This window comes from Lampetra planeri, chromosome 39 (genome assembly GCF_965212315.1).
Source record: "Lampetra planeri chromosome 39, kcLamPlan1.2.h2, whole genome shotgun sequence".
Classification (NCBI taxonomy): Eukaryota; Metazoa; Chordata; class Hyperoartia; order Petromyzontiformes; family Petromyzontidae; genus Lampetra; species Lampetra planeri.
Genome location: NC_136145.1, coordinates 1224889 through 1245639, shown reverse-complemented (window position 1 = coordinate 1245639; position 20751 = coordinate 1224889). Strand labels below are relative to the sequence as shown.

General features: G+C 49.1%; 1 protein-coding gene across 1 annotated transcript; it reads right to left on the bottom strand.

The window, feature by feature from the left end:
- Positions 1-1850: 1850 nt before the first annotated feature.
- CHID1 (chitinase domain containing 1) lies at positions 1851-17703 on the bottom strand. Its single transcript, XM_078612511.1, has 12 exons — positions 17551-17703; positions 16034-16183; positions 14529-14661; positions 13549-13593; positions 12681-12787; positions 11808-11869; positions 10578-10670; positions 8917-9021; positions 7899-8048; positions 7401-7481; positions 2960-3002; positions 1851-2122 (listed from the first exon to the last, which is right to left on the bottom strand). Exons 1-12 carry the CDS (start codon positions 17647-17649, stop codon positions 2024-2026), a joined length of 1167 nt encoding a protein of 388 aa, XP_078468637.1. The 5' UTR covers positions 17650-17703; the 3' UTR covers positions 1851-2023.
- Positions 17704-20751: the final 3048 nt, after the last annotated feature.

The window sequence follows — 20751 nt, the reverse complement described above, 5'->3', positions numbered from 1 at the left end:
GCCTGAATTGGTCTGAAATAAGGTACAGTATGGCACTGATAAGGGGTTGATAGGAATGCATTCTCTCACTATAAACACCCATTTATAATTGTAATCGATCACCATCACTGTAAATATACTCACATAATTACATTCACAACCCGAGTAACACAAAGCCCCGTGGACGCTTGGAACCTAATCCTTGCGTCGACACATTTTTATTAACAATTTTTTTGCCTGTTGGCAATTCGCAAGCGGTTGATTTAGCACGAACCCCCAGCCATTACGTCTCCGCACGACGCGATTTCACACAACACGGAACGCGTAGCGATTTTACTGCCGTTTCAGCTGCGACTTTTGCTTGCGCATGCGTGCAACATCATGGGCCCTCTGCCGCGCCTACCTACTGATCTTTACTTAACACCATGAATTCACAGCCCGTCGCTCTTCAAATGTAAATCGGGGAGCACGCGTCGATGCAGCCATATGCGCATTTACCCTACGAACCTCCACGGCTTCTCTTCTTGGTTCTTTCGGTAAAGTCACGTAGAAGGGAAGTAATAAAATAATGACTTTACCGAAAGAACCAAGAAGATGAATCCCTGCAGTCACGAAAGCTTTAAATCGAAAAATCTCCACGGCTTACGTTTGATAACCATATCACGTGCACGTTGGTGTGTCGAGATGAACAGAAGGCAGTTACAAGAGTGGATTCGTGAATTTATCTGTGCGGAGATTAAACGAGCAACTCTTGAGTGCTAAAAGAGCGGGGGGGAGGGGAGAATTGGAGATCCTAAGGGCCACTTTTAACGAATTTTACTCGGGGGAAATGTCGACCTGGCTCCGCTACGGTGGGGAGGGGCGAGACGGAGGGGGCGGAGGGGGTTAGAGGCCCCCCTGTTGATGGGGGGTCGCGAGGACTGGGGCTGTGGGGAGGCCGTCTTCTTGGACTGGAAGGGAAATAATGTTCCTTACCAGGTTTAGATTACTTTTGTAGCTATGTCCACATGATAAGCTATCATTTGTGTCCAGGTCGCTTTTGAAAAATAAGTTAATAGCTGGATGGGCTTGACCTGGTAAGATTTTAAAAAGTTTATTTCTACTATTTTTAAGTGATTTGTTTACCTTTCCTATACTTTGCACTCCTATCGTGTTTTTGTTTCTTGGTGTAACGTTTTACTGCCGTTTCAGCTGCGACTCTTGCTTGCGCATGCGTGCAATATCATGGGCCCTCTGCCACTCCTACCTACTGATCTTTACTTAACACCATGAATTCACAGCCCGTCGCTCTTCAAATGTAAATCGGGGAGCACGCGTCGACGCAGCGATATGCGCATTTACCCGACGAACCTCCACGGCTTACGTTTGATGACCATATCAAGTGCACATTGGTGTGTCGAGATGGCCAGAGTGGATTCGTGAATAGATCTGTGCGGAGATTAGACGAGCAACTCTTGAGTGCTAAAAGAGCGGGGGGGAGGGGAGAATTGGAGAGACGAAGGGCCACATTTCATGAATTTTACTCGGGGCTCATGTCGACCATGGCTAGGCCACGGTGGAGGGGCGAGGTGGAGGAAGTTACAGGGCCACCTGGTGATGGGGCATGATCGCGAGGACTGCGGCTGTGAGGACGACGTCTTCTTGGAGTGGAAGGGAAATAATGTTCCTTACCAGGTTTAGATGATTTAGATTATGCTGCTGCTGTGTTCACATGCTCAGCCATTTTATTGAGCTATCATTTGTGTCCAGGTCGCTTCTGAAAAAGAAGCTATATAGCTCAGTGGGCCTTACCTGGTAAAATAAAAGTTTCTGTTGTTGTGGTGCAAGTTCATAACTTCCCCTTATGCAGAAAGGCACGAGTCCAAACACACTCAGCACAAAAGCAGACGTTTATAAATTATCCGAGAATAATCCCAAACGCGTACATCATTGCAGCCAATTATATTAGAACGTGTCCAAAAAATATTTATCTTTTTCTTTACGCGCGAGTCAAAATGACAACGGAGCCTTGTGGTCTGTGCGCGCGCGCGCGCTCTCTTTGAGGTCAGAGCAGGTCGTAGAAGTAGTTGAGGCCTTGCCCCAGCTCCCAGAGAGCCAGTCCTGTGCCCAGGCTGCTCGCCAGGTGCAGGCGCTCCCACACCGACTGAGGCGGGGACACAGGCAGGGGGACGGGGCAGACACGGAGCGGGGTTCATGAAGCGAGACACGTGCCCAGACAAAGAGACACGCGCCCACAAAAATAGACACGCGCCCACAAAAATAGACACGCGCCCACAAAGAAACACGTGCCCAAACAAAGATCCCCCGTGTCGCCTTAAAAGACCGTTGGGGCAAGTGCTGTTAGCGAGCACCTATGAAGGCCGGCACGGCACACGAGAGGGGTGGGTGGCCAGCACCACGCCCGGCCGCCTTTGTCTCCCGATTGGCAATAATTACACGGCGCACCAGGTACTCATTTGAGGCCGAATCGACCCAGGGGAGGCCCAGCACCGGTTCAGATAATCGTCACCGGTGTTGGCCGTGAGCGGGAATCGGACTGGGTTCGTGGTGCAGCGCGCTGAGCATTGCACTACCGCCCATCGCACACAGAGACTCGCAGAGCGAGAAGGGGGGGGGGGCACAGGAGGGGAAGGCAGAGGCGGCTACGGGCACAGACTGAGCAAGAGGGACAGGCACAAGTACAGAGTGGGGCAGATACGTAATTGAGAAGCGCGAAAGGCCAGGGATGTATATTTATATCAAGGGAACAGCAGTGGAGGTAAAGGGGGAGAGGAGGGTGGGTCGATGGAATGTATTCAAGCGGTGCAGGGGATAAGTACAAGACATCTTGCGACGTGTGTGTGCAGACATTTAACGTGATCAGTTGAGACTTATTTTCCCCCGATTGAAGATAAGTGGACCTCATCCATCAAATGCTGCAAGACAAAAGGGGCCGTGCACCTGGGCGCAATCGGGTAACGTGTCCACGAATCTCGCTCACCTGCAGTGTTGGGAAGAACACGATCCCCTTGCCGCCTCTGTCCCTGCCACATCAACACAACTTCGTGTGAACCAGTGCCACGCTTCAGAATATGTATTCATACCGGAGGAATCCGATGAACTATAAAGCTCTTTCTTTTTACAGATGTCCAGTAATTTAAAACAGGTAAATGTAGGAATGCCCCCTGACACAACATATTTTTTGTACCTTACAAAAACAAAAATAGCATTCCATCAATCCACTGCTAGATTGGATGAAGGTTTCCCCCAGGCCATCGGCCATCTCCCACAATCCTTGGATGCAACAATCCCTGTTGTAACTCTTTCAAAGTCACGCAATGGATAAACTCGAGCGGATTGCATGGTCGTGTGACAGGTTACACCGGTAACACACAGACGCTTACGGACAGACGTGCAACAGATGTGCCCTGTGCAACACGACGCCACCACACACAACGTTCCATAGCACGTCGGAGAGATTTCCCAATGCTCAATCGAGCGTTACATAGTCACTGCCCAGAGAAAATGGTGAGAACTCCACGTGGTGTCATTTTGATGTACACGTTTGCTTACATTAAAATATTGAAATGATTATATACATTTAAAAAATTCGGTTGAAACTTTGAAAAAAAAAATATTTTATAAAATATTTCAATGAATACATTTAGTGCGGAAACAATGGGCACCGTTAACATTTTATACACGCAAGCCTCAAAATACAAAATCAAATACAAACTTGGGAACCCCCAAAACACCAGAAAATACAATTATCTCAAAAAATGTCATCTGAAGCCCCTCCTTGAGTGGAGGAGCCGTGGGCGCGCACACACAGGCGGGCGCACACACACACACACAGGTGGGTGCACACACACAGGCGGGCGTGCACACACACCGGCGTGCACACACACAGGCGGGCGTGCACACACAGGTGGGTGCACACGCACACAGGTGCGCACACACACACAGGCGGGTGCACACACACACAGGCGGGTGCACACACAGGTGGGTGCACACACACACAGGCGGGTGTACAGACACAGGTGGGTGCACACACACAGGTGTGCAGCACCACCTGCTGGCGGAGATCGAAGCCAAACAGAAGCGTCGGGCCAGGCGCACGCCAGCCAATGCTGGCAACCACCACTGAATGCTGGCCACCACCACTCAAATCATCACCAGCTATCGGAAGTAAATTGCACCACAAAGCAGCGTTGCTCAGGTTATCCTGGTTCCTACTAAAAGACGTCCGTATGTATCCGTGTGTGTCGGACTTCTTTCGTACCATACGTAGCCAGCCGTGCTAATCGGAGGTTCAGGCGTTTTAGAGGCCACCGATATTAGCTGGGGGAAAAAAAAACGTGACAACAGAGGACCCTTATCGAAGAGCTGCTGTGGCTTTGGCGTGGAAGGACGTTGCCATATTATGATAATCTTCTTGGTTCTTTCGGTAAAGTCACGTAGAAGGGAAATAATAAAATTATAATAAAACATAATAAAATAATTTTTTTGCAATTGTATTTTATCATGTTTTATTTTTTGTATTTTATTATTTCCCTTCTACGTGATTTTACCGAAAGAACCAAGAAGATGAATCCCTGCAGTCACGAAAGCTTTAAATCGAAATATTATTATTAATTTCCCATTGCGCATCTCCCGGCGCGGCAGCTAAAACAGAAGTTTTTTAAAACCCCCCACACCCACCCACCTCTGTCCACGCAGCAGCATGAATGGGTCACGCTGCAGGCTGTCCACCTGCAGGTTGCGTGTGGCGGGATAATGTGCACATCTCCACCTCTTTCTTCTGAGACGCCAGGCCAGTGTGAAAGACCCACGGACACACTTCTTTAGGAATCGCTGATGCTCTATGTAAAATGCACAAGGGCTGTGTGCTTTTCACACTTTTTTTTGCATCTCGGTTGCAACGTATGGCTCTCCAGCCTTCACAATTCTTATGTTTGCGATGCGTTTCCCCCGCCCCTCCCCATCATTCACGGATTTGCCTGGATAAAACCGTCTAGAGGGGCCGATTCAGAGCCCTCTCTAGCCAAGTCCCCTTCTACCAGCAGTGGTGTGAGAAAGCCATCGCAGGGCTGCACCTTTGCCTCACGTAGCCCAGTGTTTTCAAGGGACCGCAGTGAAAAGCTCCAGCTCCGACTATAAATGTCAATCTCTCTTCTCTAAAAGCCAGACGGACCGCTGACTGAAATAAGTCCATTTAAGACTTTGAATGACGGGGGTGGCGAGATGTTTCTTACGTGTTTGTACACCACTACCAAAGCAGTCCCATCACTTCTGATCCATTTTTTTCTTCTTCAAGTTCCGTTGGATCACCGTCACAGTAAGGTTATTCAGAAACGTTTACAGCATCACGATCTTTGGCTTGTATTTTTTTACGTGATAATTTCATTGATTTCCTGAGAAAATGCGTGCCGATTTTGTTTTGGAAAAAAAAATGACGAATTAAGATCTGCAACAGATTCTCCTTCAGGGGAGCAACCATGCCAAATTTGGTGAAACAAATTCTGGACAGAATCCAAACAGCTGTTTCCACATTCCTTGTGTCGTGACTTATATGGAGTCACTATGGTGTTTAGCGCCAGCTACTGGCACCAGAGTGGATATGGCATGGAAGCGGACCCTATGGGAGCATAGTTCTGGTGAGGGTCGGAGAGAGAGCAAGTGAGGAAGTGATACTCTGTGTGAACCCGAGAGGGCACGTGACCGGGTAGCAAGGGGGCCCGAAAGGGGGCTCGAGGGACACGTGATATGGGCCAGAGCCTTCTAGTAGGATCTAGTAGGATATGTGGCCGAGGGTGGAGCGAGGCCACGCTCGGGTGCATAAAAGGGAAGTCCCGAGAGCGATCGAGGTTCTCTGTTTGAATGGAACCCGTGGGTGCTACGTCTCTTCGATCCTCGGTCTTCGATGTTACGCTTGGCATCGTGGGTCAGGCAGTGCGTTACTGACTGACCTGGTTATGTAGTTACCCCGTTGTGGTCTAGTTAACCGTGTAGTGATCACCTAGATGTATAACCAGTGTACGTTGATGTAGTTAGCCCTGTTGGGGTGCTGTAATAAACGTGTTGCCTCCATGAACAAGTGTGTGTCTCCGTACAACACACTACACTTTCACCAACCTCCTACCACCAGCGAACGACGCTGATGGTAAGCAGACGGGCTGCTGTACTTTGCGTGCTTTGGCACACACCAAGACACAAACTGTGCATTGTGTGCAGCCAAGTGTTGTTTGTGCAGCCATCGACGGTGGCCTGGCACTATCCCCTTCGACAGAGAATGGCCATCCCTGCAACAGGCTGCACACGAGGGCTGTAGCAGCACCGGCCCTTGGCGCAGACTTTTGTCTTTGATGTTCAAAACTGCAAACGTCTCATTTTTACAAGCAGTTAACAATGTTTTGGTTTTACCAGGCTAAGGCCCAACTGAGCTATGTAGGTCTTTTTAGAAGCGACCAGGCCGCAAACGAGAGTTCAACAAAGTGGATTATCATGTGGATATTTATATCAGCCAAATACTCTAAACGCATGTTGAGGACCCAGAGATATATCCACACGTCCACGGAGAGAACATGCAAACTCCAAATATACAAGTGTCAGGGTTGGGATCGAACCCACGACCTCCTGCATACCAGGCGAGATAGCTAACATCTCGCCACCGCAAACTCGGATTGTTGAACGTGTTTGCAAAGTATTATCGTTGTGCAGCGCAGGTAATTATAAAGTGTTCTCGCCATTATCGGTGGGATCCCACCACAGGCTGTAAATGACTATTGTTAATCAAATATAAGTTCCCTAATCTCCAAGTCATAATTTCCCGGTGACGCCTCCGCGATGGCTCTTCTGGTTGTACCGCGTGTCGTGGGGCTGCCAGCCCGTGGAGCGAGACGTCGGCGGACACCGTGCCTGGACAGCACAACCCGGAGCAGCGCGACTCCCAACACCCGTGCAGTGACATCCCCGTCGTCCCAAGTGATAACGACAGTGATCTGCGTTTGATGGAGTCACTCGTCCTTCACACCAGGGCATCTCGGAGCGGCTTCGCACGCGACGAGCGACTTGCATCACATCCCGCATCAAGACGTTTTAAAGGGCACCCCCGGTAGCAGCTGTCACTGTGCGGTGCAAGGCGACGCTGCACCTGAACTGCAAGTGGGCATCAGTCTGCCATTGGGGGGGAGGATTGCTGCTTTGTGTCATCTCAATTGAGTAAGCTGTGGGTAATATCTTTCGAATTTTGGCGAATTTGGACCGTGACACCGGCACAAAAATTTACCCGACTCGTCACGAATGACGTCAAATGTATCTTTAACGTCCGCTGCGAAACAGACGGCGAGTAATTTATAGCCAATGCACACCGCAGCAATAAGCAAGGCGGCTTGCCGGATGCGAACCGTGAGCCAACAACTTCACTGCGTCGGCGTACGTACGTTTTGTACTCAAAGAAGTGCTCGGCTGTCTCTTCGTCCCACTTCAGCTTGGGCTTGTGCTTCATTAAAATCTCCAAGTACCTGCAAACGTGAGCAGCGCGTGCGCACATGAACACACGGGTCTCCCTCCATCGCTGCGGTAAAAATCGTGAGTGCAATGTAATTGGTAACAAAAACAAATCGCCCGACGAAGCTGGTTGTATTCACCAACGAAACGTCACAGTACTCAATTTGTAAAAGTTGTGGGTTTACTCTCCAACACACCGGTGTGCTGAACTAATAACCAATTGGCACGTTTTATGTCACAAAGCTCACTAATTGGCTGTTCCGGGTGGTGGCGAGTTAACGACACATTTCTATTTACACAATCTAACCCCAAAAAAAAACATTATTATGAACGTGCCCCAACAGCTTATTGAGGCTATACGGGGAGATATTTGTCTTTGGTCTATGAGCTGGTTACCGGGCGATGAGTGTGTTGAACGAGCGTTGACGTACCGCATCCCCAGGATGGGCTGCCCTCCTGTGGCGCTGTACTCCATGCCATAGAGGTTGACTCCGAGCAGCAAGCGCTCGCGGTGCCGGGAGAGCGGGTCGAGCGACTCCACGCACCTCCTCATCCAGCCCAGCGGCGCCACCGCCCCGGGCCTGCCGCGCCGCCAAACACCGCCGCCACCGCCGCCGGCAATAGCAACCGCCCGCATTTGAGCTCATCCCGGCAAAAAGTAGAATTCAAAGAAAGTGGAAACATAACCGGAACGACACGGAGAGCGCGCACGCCGTGGAGTATGGAGCGATTACAATACCTTGCTTATCTCAAGGAGCGCAAACCATCGCGCAAACTCCGGTCATCCTCGCAGCATCAGCGGCTTTTTGGCTCGCCATCGAACAAAGATGGCCACCGCATCGCGCGTTTTCAGATGCGCTTCTGCGGCCGTCTGGAATGCTCTTGCTTCCAAAATGAGGAAGCCACTGGAGCTATGCACTTTTAAATATACATTGACAAGTAATTTCTTAAGAACTGCTCTTTGTGTTTAGTTTGTTGTCCTTCCCCCGCACCTCCAATTAGCATGGTTGACTACGTGCGGTGCGAAGGAAGTTCAACATGCACACATACATAGCAGCTTATGTGCGTATTTATACATCACAAAACCGTGAGAGACAGCTACAGCTCACGGAGACCTTCATCCAGCAGTGGATTAATCATGGCAGATGATGCATTCAACAACACAAGTTGTATTTACGACATGTCTACGTGTAGCCGCTTCTCAAGACAGCCTACAAATGTTGTGGCATGCACAGGGACAAACTGCGGAACACGCACGCGGAGATACCTGCGATGTAAACATCCGAGTGACCTTTCAGGGGCGCATGAACGAGGGGGAGATGCTACGAAGATGCAGCAGCGTGGTAATGGTGCCGATGAATCCACTTGGTTGTGCTTTGTAGGGCTTGCCCGGTTGTGCACGTCGCTGTGTTTGTGAGCGTGTGGCGTGGATGCGCGGAGAGGACTTGCCGTGCCGGGTTGGAGTAATCGTAGGTCATGAGGCTGAATGCGTCCACGGTGAGCACCAGGCGAGCAAACTCGGCTTCTCCAAACTCGCCACGCTGCTCCCCGGGCCTGGTCCCACACACACACACAGAGGGCACGCACGCCACCGCGGGTGCGGTCGGTGTAAATATAATAAGATCCGATCGATTTATTACACGATGAGGCCCGCACTGACCGCTGTGAAAGTGGGGAAACCGTGTCGTCACAAATTAAAAGCAATTACATTAGGAGCCAGATTCATTGTACGCAAGCTATCCCGGGGAGGAAAAAAAACTCAAGACGAAACATGGCCAATGTTAAACAACGGCCGATGAATAAAACACAAAGTTTCGCCAGCTGAACATGGGGCACAACACACTGCCAGGTTAAGTGCCACGCACAGACAGAGAAAATTGAGCCACTGTGTATAAAGTGAGCGAAGCCTCTCAGGCTTCCCACTGCCCTCTCCTGGTCAACGAGGTTGACGCTCGTGCAAAGCTTGGTGCAACGTTCTCGACAGTGCAGTTTCATACAAGGGCAGTCATGATGAGCGAAGGAGCGGGTGGCCAGTGACTGATGGGTATAATTACCATCGCTCTCTGTCAGCGGTTCTTAATCTTTACTGCAGCCTTGCACCCCTTTGGTTCTCAATTGTTACAAAAATGTATAATGTTAATAAACACATAGAGTTTGAAGAAACAAAGCAGCTGTACTTACGTGCCCACGCTGAATTTGTGTTTCAATTATTTAACTTCAAAAACTAAATCTGGCCATGTCTCGCACCCCCAGAAAAGGCACCTCGCACCCCCAGAGGGTGTGTGCACCCCAGGTGAAAAACCACTGCTCTATATGATCCTACGACTGGGTGTCAAGCTGGTCACTGGGTGCAAGATATGGGTGTGTGGCTGTGACGTGGTGCAGTGTTCACTCAGTGTGCGCAAGTTTTCGACAATGCGGACACGGGGATAACAGCGATAATTATTGTCTAGGCCGAAACTCCCACTGGTAAGAGAGGCTCGTGGCAGTGACTTTGGATTGAGCAGTAATTGGCTCCATTTGCACACGTGTGGGGGGCAAATGCTGCATGTCCCCAGCAGAATATGAAAGTGCTGGCTCACTTGTGGTCTATTTTGCATGGTTTTAAAATCAAGCAGTTGATTGTCTGGAATTGTGCAGAGGGCTGATACGGAGCAATTAGGCAGCGATGTGTAATGGATAAGGGTGGTGCTGCTCTCCCAGGAATGGTATAAATAAAACTCAGGTGCCCAGAGGATTTGGAAGACATCAACAGCTAGCCACAGTAGAGGTCAGCTACGCTACCAGCAGCGGTACCAACAGTAGTTACAGCAGTGGTCGACTCAACAGCCCACTCGAAACTGCCAAGCTTTGCTCTGCGAGTAAAATCCTACACTATATATGGTATTTAATGTATTATTCCATACACCAGGGTCCTTGAATAGGGGACTCCCATGTGAGTTACAATGGTCGTTGGTCAAGTAGAGTGCAGAATGGGAGCAGGGTGGGGGGAATGCCAAGGGAAGTTGACTGACGTCATTTCAAGTCGACGTTCCTATGCCCCCCCAATATAAGGACTCCTGCTGACAAATAATCACGTAACGCGGCATTGTGCTTTAGATGTCACGTACCCCGGGACGATGCCGGGAGGAATGACCAGGATGAGCTTGAGCTGCTCCGCGTGGAAGTCTTCGGCCAGGCGCTCGATCAGCTTCATGAGATCGCTGTGGGCGCCGGCACAAACACCGCGAATTGGAGGCAGCCAGACGGCCCAACACGTGTCAACTGGCAGAGGCATTTATGTGATTTACAACGAATGTGATATTGTTACGTCTGAAGATTTTCTAACGCCTACACAGCAGTCTTTGCCTTTTTTTTATTAAACCATCTCACGTGCGCCTAATCCAATCGGCCCTTGGAAGCTGAGCACGAGCCTGGACGGCGCCTGGATGGGTGGCCACACACGAGTAGTAGGGAGTAGTAGGTATTGTGGGCAGTGTAGAGGTGAGTGGCTCTCTATCAAACGGTTGTGAGTTCAAATCCAGGTTGGGGATGGATTCTTCCCAACGTTGACAAATGCAGTGCCACTTTGTCGGGGAAGCCATTAGTGTTTGCCATAGGAATGTTGAATTTCACCACTAGCTCAGAGCAGTGAATGGGAGATGGATACTGCCTCAATGATCATTTGAGCAGAAAGTCACTTTGGCTTTTGAATGCCTCTGAATTTGTGGGATCAAAGGCCCGTCCTTTCTGATAAAATCAGATTATCTTGCTTGGAGTTTACATGTAAGAAGTCGCCACCAATGACTACATAAAACAACCTATTCAATACAAGTGGATTAGCGCCCACTTGTTATATTTAAAAAAGGGACAATCTCGTAACTGAGCAGCAGCTCCGACCTCGCACAAACTGCAGATGGTGCTCCCTCTGCAAGGTCTGGCGACACCACCGGTGAACACGATGCATGTGCGCCTATACAGCCCTGTCGAACCACTCCTGGATAAGGGCATTCCGCACACACTGTACAGATCCAGGGTTATTTGACCAAATTTCACTGCACTGCTTGTCGGTGTGGGTCCAGGCTCGACCCAGACAGTGCTTGGTATGGGTGACCACCAAGTACAGCAGATGACGAGAGCCTACTGCGAGGCGATCTGGTGTACAGCAGAGGGCAGGTTCGACCTGGCTAGTGCTGTTGCATTCTGGGTGATGTTGGTGGATGTGTGTACAGTACGTTGAACTTCTTTCGCGCCGCACGTGGCCAAACGTGCTGATCGGAGGCGAGGGGGAAGGACGACGAACTAAAGCTGGCACGCGGCGTGTGTGTGTGTGTGTCTACGTGGGAGAAGCTACGACCTGCCTTTTCTTATGGCCGCCAAACTGACTCCACACCTCCAGCACAAATCCATGAAACTTGTCCGTCTGAGGGTCAAACACGGCAGATGTTTACACGGTGGTTCTGCACCCCCTGGCGGTGAGAGATGCCCTTTGTGGGGGTGCGAGACGTGGCCAGATTTTGCTTTAGAAGTCAAATCATCGAAACACATTAAGCATACAGCTACTTTGTTTAATCAAACCGATATATTAACATTATACATTTTTTGTTTAATGGTTGAGAATCAAAGGGGTGCAAGGCCGCAGTAAAGGTTCCCCACTGCGACAGCAACAGAAGCCGAGTGGAATGTTTCACAGACAACCGACAGAAAAAAAATCACTTCCCCTGCAAATGGGATCCGTGTCATCGCTCTCACATGGTTTTAAATGTCGTATGCGCTGTATGGCTACTCATTATTTATCTATCAATCCTTTACTTTGATGTCCAATATCGCCCTCAAAGTGGACATCGTGCACATTACAGCGGGCGCGGTACAGGGTGGGGCACGGAGCAACAGGAGTGAAAATAGAAACCCGTCACTACCTCATCGGCTAACACCGACTGAACAAAAAAAGTGCACCCGCGCACGACGAATAGCATCAGAAAGTAAATGGATCAAAATTAATCAAATAAGTCAAGAAGGCAAGTCTGAATAGGTGTCTTGCACAGACCACAGTGAGATGCTAGGAGTATTATTTTTATGTGATCTGATGTTATGATTATTACGCTCGTTCACCCAGGAGAGCCTTGCAGAGTTTCATGACTTCTTCAATAGGTTCCCGCGAAATTTTCACAGAGATGCGATGATTGGCATCCAAACCCAGGTACACGGCACATGCAGAATATATATACACGCACCTTGGCGACTTTTATGAGGGCCTTGCTCAGTAGTTTTGCTTCTTTGCGACTGCCAAACACTTGCGCGTAATCCGCCACGCTCCACGCCTCAAAGAGCACGCGGGGAACTGGGCACGGCACACCACACCCAGGCGCTCGCACGACAACTCGCAGCGACACCGCGACACACGCCACGCGCCCATCACTCTCGACCCCCAAGCACAGATCAAGCGACTGGACATCTGTGAGCTTTACAGCTCCTCGGATTCCTCCAGTATAAATATTCTGAAGCTGAGAATTGCCACCTCCCCTCGGGTTAAAAGAACAGAACCTATCGTGGGAAGAATATCTCACAATACCGGAAGAGGGGGTAAACTAAAAGTGAATTGCAACGTCTTGCGTGGATTATCATTGTTTGCAAACGATGAAAACTGGGATCTTTAAATGTCCTGGGAAGACTAACAAATCTTTCTTGGCCAGCTAGCCGCCTCAATGCTATTATTCTGGGAAAACCAGGACAGGAGTCAACCCTAGTCCAGCTTGAGTTTCGCCCCCTATCTCACACACACACACACACAACACCTGCCGAATAACACATTCGCACAAACTGCATTTACCACAACACAAGAAAGCGCTCCATCACATCGTGCACACCTGTCAGGTTTGAGGAAACTGGCTGGAATACCTGGCAAAAACTCATCCTCGAAGGTCTGACGGGGAGTTTTTGAAATAACAATTGTCGGGAATGTGTTCCAGGACTACAACTCTCATCCACCGGTGTAAATAATGATGGATACAATGCATGAAGCACAGAGTTGTTGTTGTTGTTTTTACTACAATGTGTCAGCGATCTGTGTGAAATGAGAACCGAGTGGGGGGAGGGACTCACGGATTTTGAGATCCTTTTTTCCTCGTTTTACGTCCCGTATCCATCCTGCATGGCCAAAGTGTGAACAGCACAACAATGCCCAACATTAGTTGGCAACGGTAGCTCGGCTTACGTTATGACACCTTACACTGCCACAGTCTTCTAGTTTACGTACAATTACTATATATTACAAGGCAGAATCATCATTGTGACATGCGCAAAGTGTTGGACTACTTTTTAATTACTTTTAAAACCTATCAATATGCAATTAAGAATCTAAAATACACATTTACCACTATGCCTGTTCATCATTTTTCATGAATGTTCTTCCACGGCTTTGCAGTGGGGGGGGCGATGTTGCTGTACGTCATCCCAAATGAGTAATTTGCAAGTAAAGTTTCAGAACTGTGATTGTTTTGGCCAATACCAGTTACATCGCGTGGCGTTTTTTTTTAGCTATGGGAGGAAACCCTTGCAGAACGTGTGCCCTCCGTGGCTTAGTGTTGCGAGTCTCGACCACCAGCCATCATCCCTCCTCGTGACATGTCTTGCCCAAGCCCATTGTTTTAAACGTTTTTCTTTACTTTTTATGTTTTATTTTACCAAGTAAAGCCCACTGAGCTATGTAGCTCTTTTTCAGAAGCGACCTGGCCACAAATGATAGCTCAACGAAGTGGCCTATCACGTGGAAATGTATAGTAGCCAAATGTTTATCATAACAGATAAAATCACGTCTCTAAACTTGCATATGTTCTCTAATCTATGTATTTCTCTTTCCATCTCTTAATGTATCCCTGCAGAGACGCTAAAATCTATTTTTTGGGACTTGGAAGTGGGTCCCTGACAGATGCACCATCTTCAGTGGGGGCATCCACCACTTTACATTAATGGTTTGCAAGTGTGATTGTACAATTCAGAACCGGAATTGTACGCAATGCAAATGATGTTTAAACGGTGTCTTAATGAGTCGAGAGTGAGGCGTGTATGTAGAGTTTGGTAACCTTGATCAACGTCATGGCGACCTGTGACGTCATATGACCCCTGAACCTTGGGTTTCACCTGCAGCCATACTGGAGAAATGGTCGTAAACTTTGACCCCAACGTTTTTGCAATATCATATCCATGACTGTTCCACTGAGGAAGGGAAGGAGGGGGAAAACAAACACATCTTGTCAGTGTACAGTAATTGGTGCAAGCACCGTGAAAGAAAATCACATCATGAACATCCAGTGAGACAAGCTTAACAATAAGCGTCCGTCACGTGCCATTTTAAAGAAAGATGACTCGGCGTTTCCCGTGCCTACCTCGACTTTTCATTTTCTCGTGGAGTGGCTTTGGTTGACATCATTGAAGCTACACTGAGAGTGCCGTTTCCGTTTTGGTGGCATCTATACTGCAGTTCGGCAAAACCGTGTAAAGTGTGAGGTTATACAATTTAAGTCCATTACTTGTTAACATGATGCTCAACATCACAGATGAAGTAGGAATTCCTGCATCTACGAGATAGATATACAATAAACCAATGTACCTACTCTTAACAACTTACGCAGATCCATAAGAGAGGTTTTTGGGCTAGATAGCATAAATATAAATGTGTCGTTAAACCCGACACAGCCAATGAGTAAGGTATTTCACGTAAACAAAACGTGCCAATAAGTTACTCGTACAGCACTCCGGTGTGTTGGAGAGTAAACCCACAACATTTAGAATTCGAGTTCGACATTTCGCCTCTATCATGGATAAGATTGGCAATTTAATACGTAGGATACGTAGGATTAAATTGCCACAGAAGCTGTTTATCGGTGATCTATCAATCTGTAATGCTCCAGCTACATTGTGACCAACACATCAACTCTGAAGGCCCCCTTTTCACCTTATATGCTCCGACATCTGCGTATGCCTACAAACCACTCCACCTCCACACTTGCAGAACTGTTTTTATTGCTGTACGCAAAACAAAGATCTCCTGCTTTGCCTTAGAGAGAAATATTATTTCAGTGCAATATGCCTGAGTAAGCACCTCTAAAAGTCAGGATGACATACACAGGGCTGTGTCACGCAAGGTACTAATTTTAGACTTGAGTCTTCGGGTAAAAGGTCACCAGTTTGATCTCCCCCAGCATGGAAGTTGAAACAATGGGGCAAGTTGTTTAAATTCCCACCCACCCATCATCCCCCCCTTGATGATCCACCCATCAGTCGATCGGCAGGTCGGGTGTGGTGGGGCAAAGTGTGGGTACACCCTCCTCGTCTTAAGAAAACTGGTCAGCACGAAAGTGCTAGGGGTGGGCACCCTCTAGAGCTCCCATTAAGTGAACGCCCTTCGGCTAGCGGTGACGGCGTGCGAGAAATTCCAGGGCGGTACCTTTACCCCTCGCTACGCCATTGTATGAACTGTATGTTGAACTTCTTTCGCACCGTACGTAGCCAACCGTGCAACACAGTGGCCGTGGGATACCAACCTCGCCGCAACCAGCACCGACACCACCCCCCGGCCTACACTGACCGGTGTGATGTAGCCGAGAACGGGGCCAGCCAAGTGAGCGGAGAGGTTCCGTCGAGGGCAAAAGGTCCCGTGCTCCTTCACGATGTCCTTGGAGCGTGGCGAGAGAGTCACCAGGTCTCGCTCCCACACGCTGGCGTCCACCTCCAGTAGCTGGGGAAGGACAACCATGCATATACAAGTTCATGTATTAGGTATAGCCCTGTGAGCCATTCGGCTCTTGAATCGGGTGCAACTGCAACAAACAAAAAAACAAAAACATCTAAAGTGAATATGTGACTAAGTGCAAACAGAAAATCCAAGAAAAGACAGCAAAATATTGCAGAAAAAACACCGTACACAAACGCTGTGCAAAAATCCCAGTGGGATGCAAGTCAAACAACAACAACCACAAGACAACTTAGATTAAGGCCATCAGTCTTACTCCGTACTACAACAAACAAACATGGCCAAACCAGTAAACTTTTCGAAATCACCAAAATAAAGCAATGAAACAGTGATCATAGGAACTTGACGGAATTTTCACATATACACACACTCTGACCCGATGGTCATTTAAAAAAAAAATGTAATGCTGGGTCAGAAAGTGCGGTGTTGTTGGTGTTGTTGGTGTTGTTGTTCGGGGGAGGGGGGGGAATGGAAGTACACCGTAAAGAGAGGAAGACCCAAGAGGACAAATGGCTTGACGACTGACATCAGAAGAGATTTGATTGCCAGAAAGATGTGGCCACACTACTTGAGCATATTGGGACGGTGGCAACAATAAATGACGAAATGTGCAGCGGACACCAAATTTACGGGTTTATCTGCCCACGGATCGAATACCTGTCAACCCCTTATCAATGCCCTACCTTATTACAGACCAACTCAGACCTTATTGGTCACCCCATGCCCTTACACATCTCAACGTTCATCCTACAAAGTTCCCATCACAAGGGAGAAACACAAACAACTTTGACAAAAAAATTTTTAATTCCCCGCATTGAAACGGCTGTACGGTGTAGGGACCTAACTCAATTGCCTTGTACAAGAATACACGGAGTTAAACCGTGATGTGTTGACAGTTATGGGATGATTATGATTGCGAATTGAGTCAATGCAAGGCTCCACTACCGGCTAATATCCAGGCTCAAACCCTGCTTAGCTTACGAACGAGACGAGCTCGGGGAGAGATTTGAGTGGAGTCGTGGGTCAGGCGGATGAGGAGCGGTGGTGCAGCGATTAGCCCGCTGCGCTACGATCACGTGGGCACCCGAGTTCAATGTAAAGGCCAACACCAGGTGACGATTATCTGAACCGGTTCTGGGCCTCCCCAAGGTCGGCTCAGCCTCAAACGAGTAACCTGGTGCGGTGTGTAAGCATCGCCACCGGGGAGACAAACGCGGTCGGGCGTGGTGCTGGCCACCCACCATCCCCTCGTGCGCCGTGCCGGCCTTCATAGGCGCTCACTAACAGCACTTGCCCCAACAGTCTGTGAAGGCTACACGGGGGATCTTTGTCTTTTGGAGTGGGGCTCTCACCGTGACCTCGGGCTTCTGCTGCCGCTCCTTCTGAGTCCGCGAGAGCGCGGAGCCCGGGACCAGCAACGTCAACAGCGCGAGCAGCAGCAGCGGGGACATCACAGCCGACTACAGCGACACGACTGCCAACACTTCCCACAACACCCCCACCACGCCTCCACCTACATCACCACGCCTCCTCCCACCTCCATCACCACGCCTCCTCCTCCATCACCACGCCTCCACCTCTATCACCACGCCTCCACCTACATCACCACGCCTCCTCCCACCTCCATCACCACGCCTCCACCTACATCACCACGCCTCCTCCCACCTCCATCACCACGCCTCCACCTCCTCCATCACCACGCCTCCTCCCTCCTCCATCACCACGCCTCCACCTCCATCACCACGCCTCCACCTACATCACGCCTCCTCCCACCTCCATCACCACACCTCCACCTCCTCCATCACCACGCCTCCTCCCTCCATCACCACGCCTCCACCTCCATCACCACGCCTTCTCCATCACCACGCCTCCTCCCTCCTCCATCACCACGCCTCCTCCATCACCACGCCTCCACCTCCATCACCACGCCTCCTCCCTCCTCCATCACCACGCCTCCATCACCACGCCTCCTCCCACCTCCATCACCACGCCTTCTCCTCCATCACCACGCCTTCTCCCTCCTCCATCACCACGCCTCCTCCCACCTCCATCACCACGCCTCCTCCCACCTCCATCACCACGCCTCCTCTCTCCATCACCACGCCTCCCACCATCAAGACGCCCCTCCCATCAAAGCTCCATATCGCCACTCCTGCCGACTTTTCCGTTCTTCTCCGCATGGTGGCAGCATCGTTATTGTTGTTTGAGGAGCTCGATTTAAATCTCGCCGCGGCGAGATGGCCTCGCGTTTGCGTGTAATCTATAAATGACTCTCCGTGTGAAGAGGCGCAGACTACTGTTGTGTATGGTCAACCAGCACACTGCCATGGCTTGTCCTTTAACTTTACATTTGCTGTTGATGTTCTGATGCTTCTAGATTTGAAGCTTTCGTGACTGCAAGGATTCATATTTTTAGGGTTTTTTCGGTAAAGTCACGTAGGTAAAAAATGAAAATTTATAAAAGTATTTTACTTTTCAAAAATATTTTACTTTTATTAATTTTAATTTTTTACCTACGTGACTTTACCGAAAAAAAACCTAAGAATATGATGTTCTGATGCGGTCGATGGCTGCATCAGTCTTTGATGGGGAATGCAACACTATCGCTCCATCCTGTACATTGCACAACAGCTTGCGGAAACAACGCTTCTTTGCGCTTGGTGAAGAAGAGGCGATGATGTTTCATGCAGTGTCTGTGGGTATATTCCATCCGTTTTAAATAAATGATACGAGTATTGTAGTTGCCAGAGGTGTGGACTCGAGTCATGTGACTTGGACTCGAGTCAGACTCGAGTCATGAATTTGATGACTTGCGACTCGACTTGGACTTGCATAACAATGACTTTGTCCCACCTCTGGTAGTTGCACACCTTTTAGGCCCTGTCCCAAAACGTCCAACACGGGTTTTAAGATTCGCTTGTGGGAAAAGCGTTTGAAGTCGTGGTCAGCCCTGCTGTCTGTGCAGTGTGTAGCACCAACGTGGACTTGGCATCAGGCACGAATACACGAGGCAGGCCACGCGTATATGCAGGCCGGGCAATCTACGTTTGTTTAACCAGGCGAGGTCACTCAAGAGCCCCAGGATTAGTCTCATTTGCAAGAATGATTGGGGGGCATTAGTCTGCTAGTCGATAAATGCTGCTATGGCTAATCCATGTAGAATAATAATTTGCGGGTAATTTTCGAATTTGGCAGTCGGTGGATGTAGAGTCTGAGCCGGACCTCAAGGCGAGATGGGCAAGGCGAGATGGGTAGTAAAAGGGGGGCAAATGAGACCAGCCCTTGAATCGATGAACGCAAAGTAGTAATATGATGGCCGCGTTCAACATGAGTGACCTTGCGATCGATATCCAAGTATCGCTGTGGCGCAACACCAAAGCCTGCAATGACCTCGCAGGCGAATTTTGTGTCCGAATGTTGTGGGACTGATGAGCGATGGAAGTTACGACGAGGTGAGCTCGTGTTCATTAGCACGGGAGGCATTCATCATCAATTAAACCCTCATCGTTTTCAGCCAAGATCGACCCACTGCTGGATGAAGGCCTTCCCAAGCGCATCGCCATCTCTTGTGTGATGCAGAAAGTTGATGTCATGTCTCCGTCTCTGTGATATGGTCTCCTGCCACACAACGCAGTGGGCTGCCACTCTGCTGTTACCGTCGATCTGCTGGCCACAATCCCATCCTAGGCCCCCACTTATTTGTGTGAAGTCGTATTGGTCTGCTGAGGTTAACTGGATAGTCTTTTTGCACCCAGTAGGAGTTTAGGTGAAGGTATAGTTTACTGGTGGAAGGCTGCTTTTTGACAAGGATAAACATGATTGTCCACCATTGCCTGTTGGTGGCTTAGAGTGACCTGATCTGACATTAGGTCAACATGACGAACCACTGTGCGTGGTGGTGCATGCAGTTTCTTGACAGTAGCTGAAGATGTTTACCCACAAATGTGTTCCTGTAAGTTACTTCATGAGTTACTTTATAAGGGAATTAACGTGACTGAACACTGATGTGTATCGGTATGTTGTAGTTGATTGACACGGTTAAAGCACCTTTTGTCGAGATGGCTAACCGGTGTGACGGTTGAGTACGTGATCACTTGGTCGTGGCGGTCAGCTGGAACGAGTCGTCCCGTGGCATCGGCTGACTTGTTGTGGCTGTCGACGGGAGGCAGACTGATGTACTAAATTCTCGATTGGTGGTCTCTTATAAAGAATTGCGAGTGTAGAGAATGCAACATGAACAGAGTGAGCAGGTAATACTATCACCACAAGGAGTAGTTTAGAGCTGTGCTGGATATGAGCTGAATGCTGATATATGACTTTCCTGCTCACAGCTGATGACAAATTGCCAACTGGGGGGGAGCTTGACAACTGCACTCAAAGCAAACCGCAATCATATGCGTTGTTGTGGAGAATATAAATAAATAAGCAGACATGTCCACTTATCCGTCCCTCTACATAAAATAAATATCAAGAATTTCATTAGACGACCCATCAGCAACATTCCCTTCCAGAAGTGCACAATTTCAGCTGCGTTATGTCAAGACAACCAAACT